This window comes from Bos indicus x Bos taurus, chromosome 26 (assembly GCF_003369695.1).
Source record: "Bos indicus x Bos taurus breed Angus x Brahman F1 hybrid chromosome 26, Bos_hybrid_MaternalHap_v2.0, whole genome shotgun sequence".
Taxonomy (NCBI): Eukaryota; Metazoa; Chordata; class Mammalia; order Artiodactyla; family Bovidae; genus Bos; species Bos indicus x Bos taurus.
The window spans coordinates 34,058,770-34,080,324 of record NC_040101.1 but is presented as its reverse complement, the minus strand read 5'-3'; the positions used below and the strand labels follow the sequence as shown (position 1 = coordinate 34,080,324).

Sequence of the window (21,555 nt, the reverse complement as noted above, 5' to 3'; positions counted from 1 at the left end):
AGGAGGGAAGATCTTGAGTTCTCTCCTCAGGAGTCCAACTTGTGGCTCTCCACCCTGACTATACATTAGAATCATGTGGAAATGCTGAAGAAACCATAGATGTTCAATTAGAATCCCTGGGATGTGGGGCCAGGGAAATCCTCTATCCCCAAAGCTCCTTGAGGTGATTCTGTAGCGCCTCCAAGGCTGAGAACCAGTGAGCAGTCTCGTGTTCACATGCCCCTGGAATTGTCTGTGCCTCCTGCCTCAGAGCTGTCCTTGGCTTCTGCCACTTCACTGGGTAGTAAGACCGTAACCCACTGTGGGCTTCATACTCCCATGGGCCTGTGTTGATTCTTTGTTGATGTTTTAATAGGTCTGGTTTAATCTTCAGCAGAATAATTCACCAATGGCTGTGTATTTTGACTATTCAAAGGAAAGTTTCTGGAAACAATTGCTTCCAAAAAATTATCAAGGAACAAAAACACAAAGCATTCAGGTAAATCACACTTTTCCAGGTGTGTCTCTGTGAAAGTTACCATTGGTTCCGACCTTAGAGTTGTGCCAGCAATTGTTACATTAATATAGCTGATTGCTTATTGAATGGTTTATCAATATCAATAAAACCCAGTTTTCTCTGCCATCCAGCCTGACCTTGGGCTACTCTGGTCCTTTTCCTCTACTTGCAAAAGAAGAATTGAGAAGAAGGCATCATCTTAATTGTGAATTTAGGTTTTAGAGGAAAAATTTTAAAGTGTTCATCATGAAACAGAAAATATAATGTCCAGATGGTGTAATAAGTTCTCACTTTGACCTTGCACTTCTACTACACATCCAGGACAATAATAAAGTATACAAATTGAAAAACAAAAGGCTTATCTGGGCTCTGAACCATGATGTGTATCTCATGGAATAGAAATAGGACAGAAACACCATCGGTGAGCAGGGCCCAAAGAGGATGGGAGCAAAGTCTAAAAATGAGTCATGAAATCCAGGAAACCAGAGCCAGTCTCACTTTTTGAAGCCAGTACTGTGATGGAGCTTCCCTACTTTGCTCCTCTTGAGAGAAGATGAGAAAGGTAAGCTGTAAACCCATTACCTGGAGCTCAGGAGGTAAGAGACCAAAGTACAGATCAGAGCATCAGGAACCAATCTAACTACCAGATGACTTGGCCAGGGAATCTGTGGTGTGCTCAGTATCACTTTGGGAAGACACCCAAATTTCATTTCAACAGCCATTTCTGGATTGACAGCCATGGTATGTCAATGTGCAGGCAATTGCAAAATTCAAAAACTGGGAGCTATGACCCAGAGGAAGAAAGAGAGGGGGGATAAGGAAAAGAACATTGGAAAAATAGGAAGAAGACAATTCATAGAAGCAGAAACTCCAGAGCTCAACCTCACTTGTACTGAGGGAAATATAATTTAAAACAAAACATGATTTCACATGTATAAGATTGGGAAACATTTTTTTAAGTGTGATCACATCAAATATTGGCAAACAGGCTGAGAAACAGTGGGAGTGTAAATTGCTATAAACTCTTTGAAAATCAATATGGTAAGGCTGGTAAAGTTGAAAAACCTCAACCTTTGATCCACCAATTCAACTTCTAAGTATGTACCCTAGCACAGAGAGATGAGCACAACAATAGTCATTACTGAATTGCTTGAAATAGAAAAAAAAAAAAAGGAGATGATTTATAAACCAGAAAATGGGCACATAAGTTGTCAAGAACCCACACTATGAAATCTTATATGTATGTATGTGTACGTCACTCTGTCATGTCCGACTCTTTGCGACCCCATACATTATAGCCCACCAGGCTCCTCTGTCCATGGAATTCTCCAGACAAGAATACTAGAGTGGGTTGCCATTCCCTTCTCCAGGGGCTCTTCCTGACCCAGGGATCAAACCCAGGTCTCCTGCATTGCAAGCAGATTCTTTACTAAGTCACCAGAGAAACCCAAAATCTTCTATACAGTAGTAAAAAAGAATATATGAAACTAATTTACTGTAGCTCTCAACTTGACTGTACATCCATGACATCAGAATCTCTGAGTGAAGAGCCCACACATTGGTGTTACTTAAAGCTCCCCAAGTGACTCCCACATGTAGCCACAGTTGAGGACCACTGACCTAGAGCTGTTGTATCAACGTGAGTGAATATAAAAAATGTAATGTTGAGCAAAGTAAAGAAGATGTGAAATGACACATATATATGAAGTTTGAAAAATATGTGTTTATATATACAGATATATAAGTGAAATTGCTAGTTGCTCAGTCATGTCCAACTCTTTGTGACCCAATGGACTGTAGCCCTGCAGGCTCCTCTGTCCATGGATTTCTCCTGGCAAGAATGCTGGAGTGGGTTACCATTTCCTATTCCAGGTGGTCTTTCCAACCCAGGTATTGTGCTAGTGTTTTCTGCTTGGCAGGCAGAAAGAATACCATCTGAACTATCAGGGAAGCCCATAGATACATAGTGATAGTATAAAAGCTTGCATGAGAATGATAAACATCAAATTTAGGGTAAAGGTTACCTTTGGAGAGAGAAAAGAGGGGAATGAGATCAGGGAGCAGTATATAGAGTACTTTAAGTCTATCTGTAATGTTTTACATCTTTTTCAAAAAAAAAAAAAATGTTTTACATCTTTACATTTATTTATTTGGCTGTGCATATGGGATCTAGTTCCCTGGCCAGGGATTGATCCCAGGCTCCTTGTATTGGGAGGGCAGAGTCTTAGCCACTGGATCACCAGCAAGTTCCTACATCTTTTGGAACAATCTAAAACAAATACGGAGGAATACAAAGGTTACATATGGCTAGGTGGTATGTATGTTGGGTGGATGTTCATTACTTTATTCTCAGTGCTTTATCTGTATGTTTGGCATAGTTCACAATATCAAAAAGAAGGAATGGTGGTTGTGGGGGAAAAGAAATCAAACAGTACCCAAGTATATAAAATGAAGAGTTTCTTCCCTCTTTAGCACTTTCCCCCCACGCTCTAAGAAATAACCACAGTTAGTAGTTTCTTGTGTATTCTTCTAAACATTTTCCTTGCAGATGCAAGCATTTGTACGTCTGTAAAGTCATTTTAAGTTAAGGGGAAATGTGCTTATCTCTGTTGAGCAGGCCACATTTACAGCACCCACACAATGCCTTGCTTGCCCATCCCAAAGTTGTGACCAAAGCATTTGGTTGCAGCCTCCTAGGGGGAGAACAGTATATTCAGAGATGAGAATTTTTGTTTCTTTTAATCATTCGCTTATTAATTCAGGTAACATTTATTGAGTGCTGCAGTGGGTCAGCACTGTGTTAGGTATAGGTACCACAAGGAAAAAGAGTTTGATGTTGGGAAAGATTGAGAGCTAGAGGAGAAGGGGGCAACAGAGATGGTTGGATGGCATCATCAACTCAATGGACATGAGTCTGAGCAAACTCCGAGAGATGGTGAAGGACAGGAAAGCCTGGCATGCTGCAGTCCCTGGGGGTGCAAAGAGCTGGACACAACTGAGCGACTGAACAGCAACCATATTCTTGGAGCTTGTGTTCTAGAAGGGGAAACAGAAGGAAACAAGCACTTGGAGTAGAGAGAGATAAATACCACTAAGAAGAAATGAATGTGCTTTGGGGAGCACACAGCAGGAAACCTGAGGGGAAGGGGAGCTTCAGGGGCTTCCTGGGGAAAAAAGTGATGACCAGCAGCACAGTGGAGAGGGGTGAGCAGCAGGAGCTGGTCTAGATGAAGATTAGTGAAGAGAATAGTCCCAGCACAAAGCGGAAACAGCAGGCTTGAAGACCTGCTGTTTGTGTGTTAGTCGCTTAGTCATGTCCGACTCTTTGCAACCCTATGGACTGTAGTCTGCCAGGCTCCTCTGTCCATGGGATTCTCCAGGCAAGGATACTGGAGTGGGTTGCCATGACCTTCTCCAGGAGATCTTTCTGACCCAGGGATTGAACTCAGGTCTCCTGCGTTGCAGGCAGATGAAGACCTGCAGGGCCAAGTGTCTGTCACAGAGCTGAAAGGTCAGCTTGGCTGCTACCAGGGGGTGAGCGGAGATGAGCTGAGGTCCTGGTCAGGATTTTGGCATTTATTCTTTATTCAGCATCACCAGGGCAAGGGCTGCCGTAATCAAAATTGTATTTTTAAAAGCCACTCTGACTGAGAGTGGAAACTAAACCTTTTGTCAAGTTGAGTAATTAAACAGAAAACTCATAGTTGCATTTGACTTTCATCTTTACTGATTTCTTCCCTGTGGGCCAGTGGCCCTTGATCCTCTGCCTTGTCACACACATACCAGAATAAACCACCGTCTGTAGTGAATGCTGGGTTGTTTTTTGTTTTTTGTTTTTTTCTGTTAATCACAATTGAGAACATAAATTTGAGTGTGTGTGAGAGAAATGGAGTTAACAGGGAAGTCCTCTTCAAGTTTCAAAGGTTATGAATTCCCTGCAAGGGGCCTTTGCCCTAATGGGAAATAGACTAACACTCCATAAACGTATTGGGTCGACATAACCCAGGCCTCCTTTTCGGGCCTGAAGGTGGTCTAACTGATCCACAGGAGTTGCCGGGTTAGGAGCGCAGGGCAGTGTTTTGGGGCAGACAGTAATTGAGGACAGCAGTCGGGATTTGGTTACCTGCCCTGTCTGCAATAGTTGGTGACCTCTGCAAGATGATGCTGGGTTTTAGACTTTACTTTCTCCAGTATTTCATCTTCTGCCATGATCTACTCTGGGCAAATTCACTGTGTCTGAGCATGTTCTCTAATCTAGTGGTTCTCCAACCATCATAATCCTCTAGAGGGCTTGTTAAAAAGCAATGTGCTTGGCTGTACCCTCACATTTTCTGAGTCAGTAGGTCTGAGGCTGCTGACTCAGCAACATTTTGCTGAGGGGGGCATCACATATTGGGAGCCACTGACTTAGATCAGGACATGATAGACTGAGCCTCCTCAAATCACCCCTGAAATTTTCTGAGACCTAGAGTCCCCCAAATGTTTCCTCCCTTACACTCACGAGGGGGAAGCATCTGTCCCTGTCTCTACAGAGCCTCTATTTCTCAGCTCATAAATATTCAAAGTAAAGACTCTCTAAACCCAGTCCCACTCCTCCATTCTTGTCTATGTGAGCCCTGCAGGGCATTTGGGTAGGAGGGAGGGGGTTGGAGAAGTCCTCTCCTTGTCCCAGAAAATCCGGCTCAGCCGAGCAACATGGGGAAACACAGTAGAGCCTTGCTGTCTGCTGTTGCTGGGGTGCCTGAAGCAAAGACTTGAAGACAGCAGAGACTGAAATGGACTCTGTGTGTATGCTTGCGTATGCGCGCATGCACACCTGTGAACATGGAGACCTGACTCCTGCCTGCTGAAAGGAGGAGGATGATAAACCATGTTAGAAGAGTAATATCTGACCTTAGTTGAGCAATATGTGCCTTTATTTTAAAATCTTCGCATGACCCCAGGGAAGTAGATGCTCTTACTGTCCCTCTTTAGAAGATGTGGTAACCGAGACTCCAAGCGGTTAAGTAATTTCTCCAAGGTCACAGTTAATAAGTGGATGAGACCAGTACAGCTTCCAAGGATTGTCTGATGGAATGAATAAGTATGCCAAGTTCTTATTTGAATAAACAAACAGCAGATCTGTCTCATGAGAAATATCTTTCGTAAATCCAGTTCCCCTTTCCTGCCCTGGTGAAGTAGTATTAAAGTCAAAGGAAACGCTGTGATCTGTGTTAGCTTTGTGCCCCTATTATTGAGTGTTTCTGCCACATGAGACAGGTTTAGGTTGCCCGCCCGCATTATGATCAGCACTCCAAGGGGTGACTGATATCAAGATGGCCTCCCTAGAATCTTTTCTCACTTTCAGGTTTCTGTATTTCAGCCTGAAGAAATAATTTATTCTGATACTAATAAGAGCATGGTAGAAGATCTAAAGAACAGGTATGATCTCTATATGCTATGATTATCATGTTTTCTCCCTAATCTCCCATTCAGCCACCCTTCAGTCCTGTTACCCAGTCTCTCAAAATACCCATTAGACTCAGCAACAGAAGCATGAAATGGAGATTTAATAGTTCCATTGAGTCATCTGCCTCTTGGCCCTTGTGTAAAAAAAATCAGCCCCTCTGCTATCCACAATACTCCTTGAAAAAACATGCCAAGTTAAATACAGTTGCATCTGGACAACATTGTGGGCTGCTATTGGGAAGTTCTCAACACAGACACCTGTTGAGCCTTATAGCTAACACTTCTTGAAAGAACAACAGGGGTATGGTCAAAACATCTGAGCTGGTAGTAGAAATACCAGTACTGTCCCTGGGAGCCACCCGCATCCACATACTCCACACACACACACACACACACACACACACACCCTGAGGAGTTGCTCAGTCAAGCCCAAAGTGTCACAGCCTTCGCAGCAGACCTTGCTCCTACTCCAGATATGTCAGAAGCTTCTAGATCTGACTACTTCCAGTGACTCATGCTGACACAGCAGGCTGGCATGTAAGCTGCTACCAACTAATCAAAACAGAAAAGGACAAAAAGCATTTTGCCACTCCCTTTTCTCACTAGCACATGACCCCCACCTCTTACTCCCCTTCTTCTTCCCCAGCTCTTAACCAAAAAAAATAAAAAGAAGAAATGCACTAGGAAATTGTCTCCAACTTTTAGTTTTCATCAGAATTGCTTCTGGAACTAAATATAGGTGCCAGAGTCCAAGATCAGACCTGTTGAGCCACTATCTGGAGGATAGTGCAGTATTTTGATAGAATCCTACAGGTGATTCTGGTGTGTAGCCATGACTGAGACTCTTTGCAAACTCAGAACCACTTACTTTATTAGACTCAGCCAAAAGGAGAGGCCCAGCACACAATAATCCTCTGCAGAGAAAAGGCTTTCCACCAACCAGCTCAACTGGGCTCCACTTCCTCCCTGGAACAGTTCCTCAGCAGGCACTGTTTCAGAGGCGGGGTAGGTAGGTGAAACTCCCTGCTCACGTAGAGCATACATTTGGGGGGAATGATCAGATCAGGGGAAACTGATCATCATACTGATCAGCCCAGTGTCTCATTTCCTCCCAATTCCACTTGCTGGATTAACTGATCTAATAACCCCATTCCTGCTAACGCTACCCCAGACAAGATACCTGGATTTTTATAAAGCATTTCTTGGAAACAAGACATCTTTTGTCAGAGGAGGGTCTTGGAGAACAAGAATGCCAACCCAGTAATCAGATGGTAGCAAATCACACCTAGTAGGCAGCTATCTACACACAGGGAACTGGAAGAAAGAAGTGTCTTTGAGAACTAATTGCTGGCTACCCCAGGAAGCATCTTGCTTCCTCAAGCCAAGCAAGAGCCTGATCTCTCCCAAACCAGATTAATATGGTTGATGGCAGATATCCCTCACCATGGAGGTCTGGTTTTCTCCTACATCAAAAATGTATCATTGTTTTAAATTGTGAATGACTATATATTTTAAAAATTTATTGTATTTATTTGGCTGTGTGGGGTCCTAGTCGCAGCATGAGTTGGGTCATCCAGGATCTTTGTTTGCAGCACATGGCCTCTCTAGTATTAGCACACGGGCTCCAGAGCGCTCGGGCATCTTACTCATTTTACTTAGTTCCTTGACCAGGGATTGAACCTGCATCCCTTGCATTGCAAGGTAGATTCTTAATCACTGGACCACCAGGGAAATCCCCACAAAATAGCATTCTCATACTTGAGTAAATGCAACAAAACTCTTTTGTTTCGCATTTATTAAATGAGTTGTATTTTATCGTAAGATGACCGTTGCATTCTTACTAATGCAAGAAACCCCCAGGGCATTACCCCAAAGTATTATTCTCATACTTGAGTAAACGTGACAAAACTTTTTTTCACATTTATTCCATGAGTTGTAATTTATCATAAAATGATCTGTGCATTCTTACCTTAGGATCGAAAGAACTCTGAAGTGTAAAATAATGGAATGGCGGCCTAAACAGCCGACACGTTGGAATAGACAGTGTACTTTCATTTTACGACAGATTCTTCCTAAGTTAGAACTTGGTACTGGAAGCTTTGTTTCATCTGAAGAAGAGAGTGAATTTGAAAGACTACTACAATTTTATTGGGTTTGTATATGATTTAATGCATTAATGACATTTGTTTTACCTATGATGTTAATTGCCAGATGATCGTAATCTTAAAAACCCCTGAGATATCTTTTATCTTGATCATTGGGCTTCCCTTGTAGCTCAGCTAGTAAAGAATCCGCCTGCAATGAGGGAGGCCTGGGTTCGATCCCTGGGTTGGGAAGATCCCCTGGAGATGGGAAAGGCTACCCACTCCAGTATTCTGGCCTGGAGACTTCCATGGACTGTATAGCCCATGGGGTCGCAAAGAGTCAGACACAAATGAGCGACTTTCACTTCACCTTCATGTTATACATGGTATGTCATTAAAATCCACTTATGTTTAGACTGAGACTTTTCAAATGTAGTGAATAACTAGTACTGTGACCAGATTGCATGACATTTTCTTGGAATCAGTTTTATGATACACAAACCACAAACTTTGGAAAGAGATGCCCAAAAGGAAATGACTTGCAACTAAAAAACTAAGAAATGATCTCTAGATGGTAGTAATAGGATGGATTCCCTGTCCTTGGTTCTGGGCAAGAGGACTTCAGGCAAGCTTTAATACCTTCCATATGGAAAGTATTCTCAAATTTATACATCATAGCCTGGACTTCTGTTTTAACCTCCTCTCGTATATTCACCAGCACATTTGACATCATCCTTCATGTAAAAAGGCCTATCAAACTCAAGTCCATAATCAAACATGGTAGGCATTTGGTGTAAAGTCCTTCTTTTCTTCCCCTGAATTCTGAGAATCCTGAGTTCTGAGAATCCTCTCACCTCCTCTTGCCTATGAATTGTTGCAGTAGTTTTTGGAAGCCCCAGCCTCCCAAGAGTGATATTCCTTCCCCCTTCCATCTTGGAGATCAGAAAATGTCCCCGAGAGAAAGCCTTGGGAAGAGGAAAGGAAGCTATTTGTTGAAAGTTGATACTTAGGCTGCCAGGGAGGGGTCTGCAGGCACTATTCATGAATAGGGAGGTAGTTGTTTTGTTTTGCTTTCTTTTTAATTGAATTAGGGGGTAAATAGATAAGCAAAGTATTATTAAGTATAAGCCAAGGTTTTAAACTTAGAGTTCCTTTGTAAAATTATCTGCTGTTTAATAACACAGATTCATAAATCTAGACTGAATCCTGCAGCTTGGGTTCAAATCCTGGCTCAACCACTCACTAACTTTGACCAAATTACTCAACTTCTTTATACGTTCTTACCCTATTGCACAAGATAAACAAAGATAAAAAAAGTTAGGTATTTTGTGGTTGTGGTGAGGATTGAGTTGCTTAACCATAGCACCCAACACTTACTAAATGTTAACTATTATTTGTATTCCATGTGGCAATCATTGTGCCATTCACTTCAGGTTATGACAGTAAGTGAGACAGATAACATTTTGAGCATTCACAGAGACAGTGGTCTTGTTAGATCAGAAAATATGTAACTGCAGTGTAATTTATTAAGTAAACTAGGGAAGGATAGTGTACTATGCAGTCACAAGGGAAGAGCACGTGAAGAGATTTAAAGATCAGAAAAGTAATCAATCTGAGGCTTGAAAGCAGCTTATGATTGTCCTTTGTAAATTCTTTAATAGGTAATTTTACATGAGACCCATGTCCCATATCCTTTAATCCTGTCATCAGAGGAAATGAAAGTGGAAGTCCCGCAGTCATGTCCAACACTTTGCCACCCCATGGACTATACTGTCCATGGAATTCTCCAGGCCAGAATACTGGACTAGGTAGCTGTTCCCTTCTCCAGGGGATCTTCCCAACCCAGGCACTGAACCCAGGTCTCCCACATTGCGGGAGGATTCTTTACCAGCTGAGCCACCAGGGAAGCCCAATCCTGTCATGCTGCTGCTGCTGCTGCTGCTGCGTCGCTTCAGTCGTGTCCGACTCTGTGCGACCCCAGAGACGGCAGCCCACCAGGCTCCCCCATCCCTGGGATTCTCCAGGCAAGAACACTGGAGTGGGTTTCCATTTCCTTCTCCAATGCATGAAAGTGAAAAGTGAAAGTGAAGTTGCTCAGTTGTGTCCGACTCCTAGCGACCCCATGGACTGCAGCCTACCAGGCTCCTCCATCCATGGGATTCTCCAGGCAAGAGTACTGGAGTGGGGTGTCATTGCCTTCTCCAATCCTGTCATAGATATCAATAAATATAAAGTAAATCAATGTGAAATAAATTCTTCCAAAATGCTCTGTTAAATCATTTATATGACCAAGAATTTTCCTTGTTGGCACTTTGTCATTGCAGAAAAAGTGCAGGTATGTGGAATGTTAAATGTGTAGCCTCTGGCATTAGACAGACCTGGCTCTGCTGCTCTTTCTATAAAGTGGGGTTATAGCAAAACCTGCCTCAAAGGGTTGTTTGAGGATTAATCATATATGTGAAGTATTTAGCACTGTGCCTAGAACATAGTACATTCTCAGTCACTTCAGTTGTGTCCAAGTCTGTGTGACCCTATGAACTGGAGCCTGTCAGGCTCCTCTGCATGGGATTCTCCGAGGCAAGAACGCTGGAGTGGGTTGCCATGCCCTCCTCCAAGGGATCTTCCCGGCCCAGGGAGTGAACCTGTGGTGTCTCCTGTGTCTTCTTGTCACAGGCAAATTCTTTACCGCTGAGCCAACCAGGAAGTCCCCTAGAACTTGGTAAACACCCACAAAATGATAACTATTATTATTATTATTTTATGACTTCCATTTCTTTGAGGCTTCTGTAATCTCTTTTCATACAGTAATTCCCAACCACCTACATGATTGTACTGTGGGTTTATGTATTATTGTCTTTGGTCCAGGTCACAGGATTTCCTATCCAGATGCCATACACTGATGTACAGTCAGTCATTGATGCTGTGTATCAAACTGGAATTCATTCTTCTGAATTTCCACAGACAGAATTTGCTCTAGCTGTGTACATTCACCCCTACCCAAACAACATATTATCTGTGTGGGTCTATTTGGCTTCATTAGCTCGACATCAGTGAAAAGGAAAAAGATAGAAGGAGAAGATGGTACATGGGCCCCCAACCAGAAGACAGATGTTTCTGATGCTTGGGATTTTTCTGTTTATCCTCAATTCCAGACAAGCGGGAGTCCAATTTTTGGCTCACTTATAGAGTAGGGGACAAGACTCACTGCCTGAGTTTCTGGAGACAAGTATAAATGACCTCCTCATCAGAGACCTCATCAAGGAGGACCCTTTGGAAAGTCTGGCTCCTGGGGTCACTGTCTACAGTAGGTTTATTCTGGGAAAGAAGCAATTCTGGCCTCTCTGTAAAGCCAGTGTTGCTCTAATTGGGGGGGGGGGGGGGGGTCCCACCACCTCCATCAAAATCACTTGGAAAGCCCTATTGAAAATGCAAGTTCCCACATCCCATCCAGGACCTACTGAATCAGGATCTCTGAGAGTACAGCTCAAGAACCTACATTATTTAAAACAAGCTTCCCAGGCAATTCTCTTAACCAGTTAAGAATAAGAACCCTGCCTTACAGAATGCTGTCATTACTAAAGTGAGACTGATAACTTTGATGATGGTTCTGATGGAATTCCAGGCAGGAGTTATTCAAATAGAAACCCATGAGATAAAAGATTATTTCACTGGTTAAGAATAAGAAGGAAATATGCCATGTTGGGTTAAGGACAGCTTCTGAGGGCTTCTTAAAAGTTTTCTCTTTATATACTACTGACCTAAAGTCATTTCACCTCCAAGTATTTAGAAGGGACTCTCAGGAAACACTACCTAAATTCTTTCCTAATTTTGTGAGAAAGGGAGATAAAGGTCTTACCCGAATCTCAGAGTCCTCTTTAACTTAATGAGCAGCTCCCCATTCTGCCTCTGGCACTTTCTGCTGCTTTTCTTTTACAATGGTGCCCCAAGGAGACCCCTCCAGGGCCTCAAGAAAGAGTGGATAGGGATATAAGTAGAAAACACTGTACTTTATTGTATTTGATTGTTCTGTACTTCATTGAGAAAAGTGTTCAAATAGTTTATTTAAATGTTACATAACAACTTATTTTTTAATCAAAGGATAGATTTCCAAAGGTTTATGAGAGCAATTTTATATGAGGTTAAAGTAAGAAAAAGAAGCTTCACTTCTCCCACTGTAGTAGCACTGGGGCTCCTTGAATCACTCCCAGAGAAGCAGAGAGCAAAAACCCCAAATTCATCCTCAGGGAACCCTCAACCTAAATCCCCTCTCCCAATATACCTGCAGAGGCCAGAGAAGACCTCATTTATTTGCAGGATGTTAGTCTCAGACCAAACTCAAGATTACTAGAAAGAAAGGGTATGTAGGTAAAGAGAATGTTTTTCCTGCAAGGTTAACACTTTGTTATGTATGTCTTCTGGCATGCATCAGAAAAATGATCAGAATTGTTTTTATTTGAATGTTTGTGTTTAAATGCTGTAGGAGGTTTTGTTATTAATAAGTTTCCCACATCAATTGGGGTAGCACAAAATGATATCTGTGGAAAGACAAGTTTGCCAAATAAAGGCTGAACTCATGCAATTCATTTCTGTGCCATGCTGAATGTTTACATAGCTATTTTGTTAATTTTGTTTGTAGTTTTAGAATCGATAGAGCACTTAAGAGTAAGGTGGAAAATGTTCATAGGCAAGTGTGCATTATATTCTGTATTGTATTCATTTTAAAATATGTGTATGTATTTCTCAAAAATTTTCCTAAAAGTTGTATGATTGTAATGAACTATGTTTTTTCATTTGACTGTTTTAAAAGTACATATTAGATGTAATGTATAATTCTTAAATTTTTTGTTCTTCAGTCACTCAGTTGTGTCTGACTCTTTGCAACCTCATCCACAAATAATTAGAAAGCGTCCATTATGTACCAGACACTTCAGTATGTGCTAGAGGACAGTGTGAAGACATTCTTACAAGGAAAACAGATCATAAGCAAATAAACAGTAAGAAGGTGAGATAATTCCAGGGTATAATGAGTGCTATAAAGTAAACAAAAATGTTGGTGTAATGGAGAAGGACTTTGATGGGGATGGAGAGTATAAGCAGAGTAGTGGAAGAAGGCCTCTCCACAGAGATAATGTTTTGAGCTGAGATTTAAAAGATGATTTATCAGTTAGAATTGCATTCAGTTGCAAGGAACAGAAACCTAATCACAGTAACGTAATCAAATAGGGATTACAGAACTGTCAAGTGCAAAGGAGGCAGCCCAATTCTAGTGCAGTAGCTCTGTGATGCCAGAAGTACATTAGCTTTCATCCATCTTTGTCACCATCTGTAAGGAAACTTCTGTCTTCTTCCTCAGTGGCTCTCAAACTTCAGCATGCAGAAGAATCACCTGAAGAGTTTGTTGAAACACACTTCTCTGGGCCTGACCTTCAGAGTCACTGATTCCCTGAGATCTGGGGTGGGGCCTGAGAATTTGCATTTGTAACAAGTTCCCAGGTGATATTGAGTCTGCTGACCCGGGAACCACAGAGGCTCTAACCTTACAGTCATTTTCATTAAGAAAACGCAGACAGGGAGGGAGGAGGTAGAAGAGGCAGCTGGTTTAGCTCTTTTAAAAAGTTTTCTAGGAGACTGTGCCTATTAACTTCTACTTACATCTTATTGGCCAGAATTGCATCACTCCTAGCCACAAAAGAGGCTGGAGATCAAGTATTTTAAATAGAGCCATTGCTCTCCCAATAAAATCAGTATTCTCTTGGTGAGGAAGAGGGGAGGGTGGCTATTGGATTAGGCATCTGTGGCTTCCATAGTTAAGAGGAAGCCAATCATGCAAAGACTTTTAGCAAAAGCATTTCAGGCAGAGGAGACCTATGATTACAAAGCCCTCTAGCCCAGAAAAAGACTCACATGGAGAAGGAGTAGTAGCCCATAAGGTTGGAGAGGCAGACAAGGACCAGATCACACAGGCCGTGGTAAAGAGGTCATATTTTATTCAAAGTGCAATAACAAATCAATCAAGTAACAGAATAAAGTAGTAGTTTTTCTTTTTTATATTTGAGAATATAAGCCCCGTTCAGATGCAGATCCCAGCTCTGTTTTCCACAACTCTGTTTTCCACAACTGCCCACTCACCTTAGTACAGCAGCCTTCGCCCTAGTGGGCAGCTGCACTAGGGGTAGAGGTGCCAGAGTGGGTGCTTGGCATGCTAGGGTGGTCCTGAGAAAGGGTCCTGGATAGTTGCAATCTGCCTCCTTCACCATTTCCAGTAGTAAACAGCACAGGCGCACTTTTCTCAAGCAGAGTCTAGGTTTCTTAAAGCCCTCCTGTTAGCCCACTGGTTTTCAAACCAGCTAAGGGGACTCTTCCTGGTGTCAGACCCAAGGACTGGGATGCCCATATGTGGTTCAATCTGTTCCCTCCAGAGGGAAGCTCTCTCTCTCTGAGCCCATGTAATCCCCTCCTCTTCTGTGTCCCCTCCTAGAGGGACAGGTCCTGATTCTCTTCACACTGACCTAACTTAGTAGGGACCCTTCTTTACAGCCTTGATTGTATAAGAGACTTTCTGACACTCTTCAGGTGTTTTCAATGAGACTGCTCCACAGGTCAATGTATTTTCAATGTGTACCTAAGGGGAAGTGAACTCGTTGTCCTTCTATTCCACCATCTTAACCTCAGGCCACCTTGATATACTTTCAATTTAAAACCTTTACACCTGGATAATGATCAGAGTACATTATGAGAAACACTGGGCTGGAAGAAGCACAAGCTGGAATCAAGATTGCCAAGAGAAATATCAATAACCTCAGATATGCAGATGACACCACCCTTATGGCAGAAAGTGAAGAAGAACTAAAGAGCCTCTTGATGAAAGTGAAAGAGAAGAGTGAAAAGTTGGCTTAAAGCTCAACATTCAGAAAATGAAGATCATAGCATCTGGTCCCATCACTTCATGGCAAATAGATGGGAAAACAGTGGAAACAGTGGCTGACTTTATTTTTGGGGGCTCCAAAATCACTGCAGATGGTGACTGCAGCCATTAAATTAAAAGACGCTTACTCCTTAGAAGGAAAGTTATGACCAACCTATTAGCACATTAGAAAGCAGAGACATTACTTTGTCCACAAAGGTCCATCTAGTCAAGGCTATGGTTTTTCCAGTAGTCATGTATTGATGTGAGAGTTGGACTATAAAGAAAGCTGAGCACCGAAGAATTGATGCTTTTGAACTGTGGTGTTGAAGAAGACTCTTGAGAGTCCCTTGGACTGCAAGGAGATCCAACCAGTCCATCCTAAAGGAGATCAGTCCTGGATGTTCATTGGAAGGATTGATGTTGAAGCTGACACTCCAATACTTTGGCCACCTGATGCAGAGTTGACTCATTTGAAAAGACTCTGATGCTGGGAAAGATTGAGGGCAGAAGGAGAAGGGGACGACAGAGGATGAGATGGTTGGATGGCATTGCTGACTCAATGGGTATAAGTTTGGGTAAACTCTGGGAGTTGGTGATGGACAGGGAGGCCTGGTGTACTGTGGTTCATAGGGTCACAAAGAGTCGGCCACAACTGAGTGACTGAATTGAACTGAACTGAGAGATCAGAGCTTTATGAGGAGTGTTGGGCCTCTCTCATTGTAGAGGACTCTACAGAATGTCAAGTAACAGTGGCCTGCCATAGGAGCAGGGGCTCTGGGTGCAGCAGACCTGGATATGGCATAAGCCCTCATGAGGGAGACCGCCATTAACCTCACCACAGAGCTGCCAGAATTTACACAGGACTAGGGAAACAGACTCTTGGAGGGCACAAACAAAACCTTGTGCACACAAGGACCCAGGAGAAAGGAGCAGTGACCACACAAGAGACTGACTCAGACCTGCCCCTGAATGTCCAGGAGTCTCCAGCAGAGGCATGGGTCAGCGGTGGACTGCTGCATGGTGGGGGGCACTGAGTATGGTGGTGTGTGCATGGGACATTTTGGAGGAGGTCGCCATTATCTTCATTACCTCCACTATAGTTTGGCCTCAGGTCAAACAACAAGTAGAGAACACAGCCCTGCCCATCAACATAAAATTGGATTAAAGATTTACTTAGCATGGCCCCAGCCATCAGAACAAGACCCAGTTTTCCCCACAGTCAGTCTCTCCCATCAGGAAGCTTCCATAAGCCTCTTATCCTCATCCATAGGAAGGCAGACAGAATGAAAACCACAATCACAGAAAACTAATCAAACTGATCACATGGACCACACCCTTGTCTAACTCAATGAAACTATTAGCCATGCCTGTCATGGGTCATGGGTCATGGTGGAGAACTATGACAAAACGTGGTCCACTGGAGAAGGGAATGGCAAACCACTTCAGTATTCTTTCCTTGAGAACCCCATGAACAGTATGAAAAGGCAAAAAGGACACTGAAAGATGAACTTCCCAGGTCAGTAGTTGCCCAATATGCTACTGGAGAACAGTGGAGAAATAACTCTAGAAAGAATGACGAGATGGAGCCAAAGCAAAAACAACACCTGGTTGTGGATGTGACTGGTGATGGTAGTAAAGTTTGATGCTGTAAAGAACAATATTGCATAGGAACCTAGAATGTTAGGTCCATGAATCAAGGTAAATTGGAAGTGGTCAAACAGGAGATGGTTAGAGTGAACATGGACATTGTAGGAATCAGTGAACTAAAATGGACTGGAATGGGTGAATTGAACTGAGATGACCATTATATCTACTACTGTGGGCAAGAATCCCTTAGAAGAAATGAAGTAGCCCTCATAGTCAACAAAAGAGTCTGAAATGCAGTCCTTGGATGCAGTTTCAAAAATGACAGAATGATCTCTGTTTGTTTCCAAGGCAAACCATTCAATATCACAGTAATCCACGTCTATGCCCCAATCAGTAACACTGAAGAAGCTGAAGTTGAATGGTTCTATGAAGACCTATAAGACCTTCTAGAACTAACACCCAAAAAACAGTTTTACCAAGAGAACACACTGGTCATAGCAAACACCCTCTTGCAACAACACAAGAGAAGACTCTACCCATGGATATCACCAGATGGTGAATACCAAAATCAGACTGATTCTATTCTTTGCAGCCAAAGATGGAGAAGCTCTGTACAGTCAGCAAAAACAAGACCAGGAGCTGACTGTGTCTCAGACCATGAACTCTGTATTGCAAAATTCAGACTTAAATTGAAGAAATTAGGGAGAACCACTAGACCATTCAGGTATGACCTAAATCAAATCTCTAACAATTATACAGTGAAAGGGACAAACAGATTCAAGGGATTAGATCTGATAGAGTAACTGAAGAACTATGGATGGAGGTTCGTGACATTGTACAAGAGGCAGTGCTCAAGACCATCCCTAAGAAAAAGAAATGGAAAAAGGCCAAATGGTTGTCTGAGGAGTCCTTACAAATAGCTGAGAAAAGAAGAGAAGCTAAAGGCAAAGGAGAAAAGGAAAGAAATTCCCATTTGAATGCAAGGTTCCAAAGAATAGCAAGGAGAGATAAGCAAGCCTTCCTCAGTGATCAATGCAATGCAAAGAAATAGAGGAAAACAAAGAGATCTAGAGATCTCTTCAAGAAAATTAGAGATACCAAGGGAACATTTCATGCAAAGATGGGCACAATAAAGGACAGAAACAGTATGGACCTAATGAAGCAGAAAATATTAAGAGGTGGCAACAATACACAGAAGTATATTTTGTATACAACTATACAAAAAAGATCTTAGTGACCCAGATAACTACAATGATGTGATCACTCACCTAGAGCCAGACATCTTGGAAAGTCAACTGGACCTTAGGAAGTAACAGTACGAACAAAGCTAGTGGAGATGATAGAATTCCAGTTGAGCTATTTCAAATCCTAAAAGATGATGCTGCTAAAGTGCTGCACACAATATGCCAGCAAATTTGGAAAACTCAGCAGTGGCCACAGGACTGGAAAAGATCAGTTTTCATTCCAATCCCAAAGAAAAGCAATGCCAAAGAATGCTCAAACTACCGCACAATTGCACTCATCTCACACGCTAGTAAAGTAATGCTCAAAATTCTCCAAGCCAGGCTTCAACAGTACATGAACTGTGAACTCCCAGATGTTCAAGCAGGATTTAGAAAAGCCAGAGGAACGAGAGATCAAATTGCCAACATCTGTTGGATCATCGAAAAAGCAAGAGAGTTCCAGAAAAACATCTACTTTTGCTTTACTGACTATGCCAAAGCCTTTGACTGTGTGGATTACAACAAACTGGAAAATTCTTCAAGAGATGGGAATACCAGACCACCTGACCCACCTCCTGAGAAATCTGTATTCAGGTCAAGAAGCAACAGTTAGAACTCGACATGGAACAACAGACTGGTTCCAAATAGGGAAAGGAGTACATCAAGGCTATATATTGTCACCCTGATTATTTAACTTAAATGCAGAGTACATCACGTGAAGTGCTTGGCTGGATGGAGCACAAGCTGGAATCAAGATTGCCGGGAAAAATATCAATAACCTCAGATATGCAGATCACACCACCCTTACAGCAGAAAGCAAAGAAATAAGGAGCCTCTTGATGAAAGTGAAAGAGAGTGAAAAAGTTGCCTTAAAACTCAACATTTAGAAAATAAGATCATGGCATCCAGCCCCATCACTTCATGGCAAACAGATGGGGAAACAATGGAAACAGTGACAGACTTTATTTTGGGGGGCTCCAAAATCACTGCAGATGGTGATTGCAGCCATGAAATTAAAAGATGCTTACTCCTTGGAAGAAAAGCTATGACCAACCTAAACAGCATATTATAAAGCAGAGACATTACTTTGCCAACAAAGGTCCGTCCAGTCAAAGCTATAGTTTTTCTGGTAGTCATGTATGGATGTGAGAGTTGGACCATAAACAAAGCTGAGCACTGAAGAATTGACGCTTTTGAACTGTGGTGTTGGAGAAGACTCTTGAGAGTCCCTTGGACTGCAAGGAGATCCAACCAGTCCATCCTAAAGGAAATTAGTCCTCAATATTAATTGGAAGGACTGATGTTGAAGCTGAAGCTCCAATACTTTCACCACCTGATGGGAAGAACTGACTCATTGGAAAAGACCCTGATGCTGGGAAAGTTTGAGGGTGGGAGGAGAAGGGGACAACAGAGGATGAGTTGGTTGGATGCCATCACCAACTCGATGGACATGAGTTTGAGCAAGCTCAGGGAGTTGGTGATGGACAGGGAAGCCTGGTGTGCTGCAGTCCATGGGGTCGAAAAGAGTCGGACATGACTGACCAACTGGACTGAACTGAACTGAACTGTAAAATATGTATGGCAAGAGCAAAGAACCTAAAATGGTAAAGTCAGAAGCAATCTCTGTCATCACTCAGTTCACTTTCTAGAGGAGGAAGGAACTGCCCTGCCTTAAGGCCACTCCAGTAAGAAGTAACAAAGCAACAGCCAAGAACCAAAGCCCAGGGCTTCTGACTTTGCATCTTGTGGAATAGGATGTAGTCTTGAAAGGAATTCTGAATGTTCTGTTATTGAAGGGTCACCAGTATATGTTGAATGACAAAAACTAGGTACACAACAGAGTGTAGTGTGTTCCAATTTGTGACAAAATGGAGCAAGGAGATTAAGTGCATCAGTTCAATAAAGTTGTTCAGTCGTGTCTGACTCTTTGCAACCCCATGGACTGCAGCACACCAGGCTTCCCTGTCCATCACCAACTCCCAGAGCTTGCTCATGTCCATAGAGTCGGTGGTACCATGCAACCATCTCATCTTCTGTTGGCCCCTTCTCCTCCCATCTCCAATCTTTCCCAGCATCAGGGTCTTTTCAAATGAGTCAGTTCTTCACATCAGGTGGTGAAAGTATTGGAGTTTCAGCTTCAAGTCAGTCCTTCCAATGAATATTCAGGACTGATTTCTTTAGAAGTGACTGGTGGGATCTCCTTGTAGTCCAAAGGACTCTCAAAAGTCTTCTCCAACACCACAGTTCAAAAGCATCAGTTCTTTGGCACTCAGCTTTCTTTATAGTCCAACTCTCACATCTGTACATGACTACTGGAAAAAGCATAGCTTTGACTGGATGGACCTTTGTTGGCAAAGTAATGTCTCTGCTTTATAATATGCTGTCTAGGTTGGTCATAGGAGAAGGCAATGGCACCCCCACTCCAGTACTCTTGCCTGGAAACTCCCATGGACGGAGGAGCCTGATAGGCTGCAGTCCATGGGGTCTCGAAGAGTCAGACACGACTGAGCAACTTCACTTTCACTTTTCACTTTCTTGCATTGGAGAAGGAAATGGCAACCCACTCCAGTGTTCTTGCCTGGAGAATCCCAGGGACGGGGGAGCCTGGTGGGCTGCCGTCTATGGGGTCGCACAGAGTCAGACATGACTGAAGCGACTTAGCAGCAGCAGCAGTCTAGGTTGGTCATAGCTTTTCTTCCAAGGAGTGTCTTTTAATTTCATGGCTGCAGTCACCATCTGCAGTGATTTTGGAGCCCATGAAAATAAAGTCTGTAACTTTCCATTGTTTTCCCATCTATTTGCCATGAAGTGATGGGACTGGATGCCATGATCTTTATTTTCTGAATGTTGAGCTTTTAGTCAGCTTTTTCACTGTCCTTTCACCAAGAGGCTCTTTAGTTCCTTTTCGCTTTCTGCCATAAGGGTGGTGTCATCTGCATATCTGAGGTTATTGATATTTCTCCCAACAATCTTGATTTCAGGTTATGCTTCATTCAGTCCCACATTTCACATGGTGTACTCTGCATATAAGTTAAATAAGCAAGGTGACAATATACAGCCTTGATGTACTCCTTTCCTAATTTGGAACCAATTGGGATTATGTAATTGGGATTATGTACATGCATGGTTATAAATATCTGGATATCCCTGGAAGGAAATGAAAGCAAATAGTAATAATGTTGCCTTGATGAAGAACTGGGATCAAGGAAGAGAGGGAGAGCTGATAGTCACTGAATACAGTCTTACACTGTTTGAATGTATTACCTTTTGCATACATTCATTTGAATGATGAGTGAATTGTTTAAATAAATATATATAAATATAGTCACTTTACAATGTTGTTAGTTTCTGCTAACAGTGAAGTGAATCAGCTATATGTATCCATATATCCCCTCGTTTTTAGATTTTCATAAGTTTTGCCATTTTAACTTCCATCCTCTTACACCCTTACTGATCACTGCTTTTGAGATTTATCTCTTCATTCCAGGTATCCCCTGCCCTCCAAATGCACCTTCTTATTACAGCCTTTGCATTTACTGTTTCCCCTGCCCAGAACACAGCCTCCAGAAATCTGCATGCTCCCTAACCTCCCTCAGGACTTTGCATACCCTACTTGTCATAAAACAGTGCTCACCCACTGTCATTTCCTAGTCTCTTTTTATGTTCATTTATCTTCAGCACTTATCACTATGTGACTTTGTTGTTGCTGTTCATTTATCTCTCCCCATTGGAATATAAACTCTATATATTCTATACAGAGAGCAGACTTTTATTTAGGAATTAAGCAAATACCTAAATTGTGTCCAGCTT

At 42.4% G+C, this 21,555-nt stretch overlaps 1 protein-coding gene across 1 annotated transcript in view; it reads left to right on the top strand.

Moving 5' to 3' along the window:
- Positions 1-12,884, top strand: part of CC2D2B (coiled-coil and C2 domain containing 2B) — a 107,928-nt gene extending 95,044 nt beyond the window's left edge. The window contains exons 31-34 of the mRNA XM_027528984.1: positions 356-478; positions 5,859-5,917; positions 7,919-8,096; positions 10,894-12,884. Coding sequence (XP_027384785.1) covers positions 356-478; positions 5,859-5,917; positions 7,919-8,096; positions 10,894-11,082 — 549 coding nt within the window. The 3' untranslated portion in view covers positions 11,083-12,884. The remainder of the gene's footprint in view (positions 1-355; positions 479-5,858; positions 5,918-7,918; positions 8,097-10,893) is intronic.
- Positions 12,885-21,555: the final 8,671 nt, after the last annotated feature.